This window comes from Salmo salar, chromosome ssa03 (assembly GCF_905237065.1).
Source record: "Salmo salar chromosome ssa03, Ssal_v3.1, whole genome shotgun sequence".
Classification (NCBI taxonomy): Eukaryota; Metazoa; Chordata; class Actinopteri; order Salmoniformes; family Salmonidae; genus Salmo; species Salmo salar.
Genome location: NC_059444.1, coordinates 17,761,535 through 17,766,745, shown reverse-complemented (window position 1 = coordinate 17,766,745; position 5,211 = coordinate 17,761,535). Strand labels below are relative to the sequence as shown.

Below are 5,211 nucleotides of genomic sequence, written 5' to 3'. Positions count from 1 at the left end.
TCTTCTGTTCTGCAGACTGTTATTCTCTCTGTTAGATATCAGAGTATAGTTTGTGCATCCCAATACCTCTTAAGTGGCTTCCTATCTCCTTTCATTCATCCACTGATTCCACACCGATCTTGAAACAATTTGACAGGTGAAGCAAATGCCCCAGAAAGCTTTTGCCATGTTGTCTCTTATTCTGCCTTTTCAGATGCATGTTAGCCCAACACGGTACAAGAAAAATATAGGGGAACTAGGAATAGGTTACAGTGGCATTTAAATCCATTCAGATGAAGAAGAGGCAGTCCATTTGGTTTATTATTGAGCTGCACCCATTACTTGGACCTGCTCCAGGGCATGTCTCGGAGGTCTCAGGCACCATGTTGCCATTGTGACTGGTGTCACCCCTCTGCCAGGGTATTCCCATGGTTTACTGGGTCATAAACTGATAAGCAGGCATTAAGCTACAATCAATCACTATATGAAAAGGCTTTCCTCTTGTTACATCAGTTTCAAGCATGATTTAAGTAAGATCATTTTAAGGCAAATGTAAAACAAAGATGACATTAGATGGCGCTGTAAGTCAAATTTCCTTCTCAGGGATAGTGTTAGATTAAAGACAAATGAGAATTGACTCATATCAATCCATTTAATTGTAAAAAAAAATTAAAAGTACCACAATGCACCACAGTGATCACATCCAAAAGTAGCAAATCCATGTTCCAACAGCACACAATATGGACAAGTCCTATTCAACATGAACTATACATCAACATATTAGACATACAAAAAATAAATATTTAACAAAAAAAACATTGATTGAAATAAATAAGTTGCCAAGTAATTAAATGTTTTTTCTACATAGTGGCAAAAATATGTTTCTCAAGGATTCATCTAATTTACTTGTTCAACATAAGTATTAAACAAATAAGTAGTGTAAAAGAATGATCTACCCATTTAAAAGAACCAGCTAATAATGAGACTTACAAAGGGAACGTGAACACAGACCTTATGCATTTCCAGTGTTAAGACACATTTGTGCTAAATTATTGGGAGCACAGCTCCCTCTGAAACGGTTGATTTAGTGAAGTACCATTATTTATAAGACACACATACTCTATACATACACAAAGCTTTACACCGGACTCAACTGCAGGTTCTCCTTGTCCACATTTTTCTTTTTGCAGCAGAAGCGTTTGCAGCACACCACGGTTAGAGTGATGAGAATGATGAGCATAGCCAGCATGATGCCCATGGCACCTGCGATCACACCAAAGGGGAATTCTGAGAGAAGGAAAGAATACTTCATTTCATTTATGATAATTTAATTGAAGTTCTTGAAGTTGCTACATATTGTTGTCTATAGTAAAAAGGCTATTGCCCAAATGACAGTTTATCTTTATAGACTAGATTTGTTGGAGTTACTCCATCCACTACACATTTAATTGAGTACACTGAATTTCCCCTTACTTCAATTCCTTCCACCCCATCTCAACTTCAACATACCAGCTGCTTTGCATTGTGGGGTCACTTACCCTCAAAGATGGTCTTGCTCTCTCTGGGTGAGCACTTCGGCTTGCTCCAATCTCCCAGTCTCTTCTCCGCAGAGCGAGAGGGGATATAGGCTGCCACCATGAAGCAGTAGCTCTCTCCTTTATCCAGGTTGGTCAGCTCTACATCTCTCAGGTCTGACATTGTCTCTTTCTGTGGACAGAGGTTTAGAGTTAGATACAATATTATCTCAAGTCGCACACTGTGTCATTGGTGGGAATCAACAGGTATAGTCTCATAAGCGATGCATTTACAATCTATTGACTGTGACTGTTCAACTCACCCTTCCTGTGCTCCCGGCTTTGTTGTATACGACGCTGTACTTCAGGTCCTTCTTAAAGATGTCTCTGATAGTCAACAGCTGGTCATCTTTGTAGAGGGGAGTGAGAGGGTCCTGTATGTGGAGTGTCATCTTGGTCTTGTCTTCGCTCTGCTTGATGTTGAAACTGGGTGCTCCTATTTGAGCTAAAAGGAGAACCAGACAAGTTAGACACCACAGACATAATTTATTTTGGCAATTTCCAGTGAAATCAACATTTTAATATTATAAATTAATGCTATAACTTCATTATTTTACAATGCAATAACAAGGTGCTTAATGTCCCAGGTTGTTACTGTGTGAGTGTAAATACAATAATAATGTATTTATTACTGTAATAATAATGTAGCTAATAACACTCACTGTCTTTGTAGGGGCAGAACCTCTCGGCCCGGGTGTAGGGGAACTCTACAAGGTCAGAGTTCACACCAGGTAGGGGTTCTGATAGGACGTCGGCAGAGTAGGTGTCCTCCAGGTTCCGCAGCTCGTTGGTGAGGTCACACTCTGTCCCCGAGCTCTGAATGCAGTAGGGGTTCCTCTGTCTGTCCTTGCCGACCCTGAACACGCACAACACAGCACTCCCACATCAGACAGTGTTTGAACTGTGATTTGCTGTCATACACTTCAAATGAATGTGAAGTTGCAGTGTGTGTAGTTATGTGTTAGGTACAGTTTGTACACTCAGATTTAAGTTCATTCTGCTGACATGAAGGAAGGTATTCATCAATAAAAGTGGTCAATTTGTGCTTGTACGGACAGGGCGTTTTTTTTCTTCAACAATGATGTAATGATGAACAGAACAGTGCAGACTGAGACTGCAGAGACATGATGTAGGCTACTTACTTAGAAAATTCTACGGTGTATGTGTAGTTGGTAGGTTCAGGGCCCCATGTTAGAATAGTCTTGAAGTTATTGGACACCCATTTAACATTCTGCGCCTCAGGGAAATAATCCTCACCTGTTAACCCAGGAAAAACAAGGCATGATTAGTTATTTCGTTTAGTAAAATATATTTGCACCAAAGAAAACAAGTGATAGACAACAAAACAGATAAAAACAAACCAACAAAAATAAAACAGTGAGCAGGTGTGGTTAGAAGAACAAGGGCTTATATGAAAACCACACCACAACAAAATACAAAACATAAGTACAAAAAAAAGGTTTGTTAAAACAGATAACAAAACCGACTAATTATAAATGTATAAATTAATTGATCAGTAATCACACAAAAAAAAGTGTTTTGTTGAAATGTGTGTGTGCATGTCAGTGTGTGAGAGTTAGGTTATATGGAGGAGATTACTGAGTAGTTTGGTTCACCAGTCTTCCCTTTAAGTTATTTAGGGATGTTGATGTTTTGTAAATGTGAAGATAAGATGTCCAGAGTATTTTACCTCTGTATCTGTACAACTCAGATAGTGTAACCTATCTCGCATATTTCCCACAGAGCATCAGGGCTAAGTAATTGTGTATATTACAATGTGTAGTGCAAAAACTGTGCCAATGGAAAAAACAGAAATGTTTATGTAGAATCAGCTGAGACTGTTAATTTCTGCCTATTTAGGCAGCCTTGGGTAAAACAAAATTGGCTAAATGTTTTTGAGATGAAACTCATAAAAAGCCATAAGTAAAACGTACCAGATGCTCCAATCGTGAATAGTACCGATAAAATGGAAACTCCAAAGTGAACGGAAGTCCTTACATCCATCATAATCCAAAATGTTACTATCGAAAACGAATAATGAACGCTGATTGTCCTCCCTTGAGCCAGTGTTCGTCTAAAAATAACACTTCAAAGTTCGCCAGATAACTGCTCACAGTGCTGCTGGTGCCTCGTTTTTATAGTCTACCACATTTAAGTTTCAAGCGGTCGAAATTTTTGTTACGACTCATTCAACAATAGCTCCACCTCCCTTACAACTCTCCTCGATCATGGGCTTTTGTCCAGTGGTTCATATACATCATTGGTTTGTCACTGGCTGAGCACGCTGCCCATACAATCTGTCAAGGCATTTACTGTCCGTACATGGTCATCCGGATAGTAAAACTTGACCTGTAGCTTGTCATATATCGTAGCAGCGACATGAATGGAGAGACATGGACATTTTACAGATTTGAGTCAACGTATAATTGTTTGTGTTATTAGTTTAGTTTAAGCAGACTGTTTGTCTATTGTCGTGACTTAGACGAAGATCAGATCAAAATGTAAGACCAATTTATACAGAAATCCAGGTAATTTCAAAGGGTTCACATACGTTTTCTTGCCACTGTATAACCACAATATCACAACAATCCTACACTTCAGACAGGCCTAGCTGACTCACAGCTTGTTCTCCTAATGGATACAGATTCAGTCATCAGAGAACTCTGTGTTTCAGTCACTGCTTTGGAATTTCAGGGCTTAGACTACTGTATGTTAATCTGTTTACAAGCATATCTGGTTTCCCAAAACATTTCAGAACCAACAAATTGCTTTCGGTTCACTGTATGGTCAGAAATCGAATCTATCCCCCTTCGTCATAATGTTTCTTATCACAATTTATCACAAACCATTTTGCAAGTACTTAAAAAAACAGTATTTATATAATCATGTATAATAGTTATTTATAGTTATAACAAAATTTACTATTACATTGAAACTCATCATTCTAGTTATTTAAAGAACACAGTTTCAAAAGAGGACTATCAAAAATCTTACATTGACTCAAATTTGTAAAATGTCCATGTCTCTCCATTCATGTCGCTGCTACGATATATGACAAGCTACAGGTCAAGTTTTACTATCCGGATGACCATGTACGGACAGTAAATGCCTTGACAGATTGTATGGGCAGCGTGCTCAGCCAGCCGTTGTGCAGGTCTGATCCGCAACTACAGAAAATGTTTCGTTGAGGTTATTGCTGCCAAAGGAGGGTCAACCAGTTATTAAATACAAGGGTTCACATACTTTTTCCATCATTGTTTACACAGTGTGCTCAATAAACACATGAACATGTATAATTGTTTGTGTGTTATTACAGTTTTTTACAATCACTTTGGCACTAATTTCAGAACCTTGTGGTCATTTTTCAAAACTCTAGACACAAAACTCAAAACGGTCATCACTTGTAACACAGGCTGTCCAATGTTCAAAACATTGCATTGTGCATTCATATCTTTAAAGAAACCTTGCACTTGCAGAATCATTGGTTCAAATAACTCATTTATCACGAAATACCATAGGAACATTCATTTAGATCACCCACACACAAGATACCGATAGTTTCACTGTGTAGTTGTTCGTACAATCATTAAATATTGTAGTACAAAATATGTGATATATGTTTCATTATGCTACTACACGTAAATACATCAATGTAAAA

At 38.2% G+C, this 5,211-nt stretch overlaps 1 protein-coding gene across 2 annotated transcripts; it reads right to left on the bottom strand.

The window, feature by feature from the left end:
* Positions 1–617: 617 nt before the first annotated feature.
* Positions 618–3,771, bottom strand: LOC106599203 (tissue factor). Of its 2 annotated transcripts, none has more exons than XM_014190321.2 (6): positions 3,488–3,771; positions 2,696–2,810; positions 2,216–2,409; positions 1,817–1,998; positions 1,518–1,686; positions 618–1,266 (listed from the first exon to the last, which is right to left on the bottom strand). In XM_014190321.2, the coding sequence occupies exons 1-6, from the start codon at positions 3,558–3,560 to the stop codon at positions 1,118–1,120; spliced, it is 882 nt and encodes a 293-aa protein (XP_014045796.1). In that variant the 5' UTR covers positions 3,561–3,771; the 3' UTR covers positions 618–1,117. The 2 variants fall into 2 exon arrangements, with proteins under 2 accessions (XP_014045796.1, XP_014045797.1); XM_014190322.2 differs by having other exon boundaries at positions 618–1,242.
* Positions 3,772–5,211: the final 1,440 nt, after the last annotated feature.

What these genes read in the sequence shown, in the direction of transcription:
- LOC106599203 (XM_014190321.2), bottom strand. Translation starts at nt 3,560, where the DNA reads ATGATGGATGTAAGGACTTCCGTTCACTTTGGAGTTTCCATTTTATCG. An exon ending in TACACCGTAGAATTTTCTAA is followed by an intron (nt 2,410 to 2,695) that starts GTAAGTAGCCTA and finishes GTGCGTGTTCAG; the next exon opens with GGTCGGCAAGGACAGACAGA. An exon ending in AAGCCGGGAGCACAGGAAGG is followed by an intron (nt 1,687 to 1,816) that starts GTGAGTTGAACA and finishes CTCTGTCCACAG; the next exon opens with AAAGAGACAATGTCAGACCT.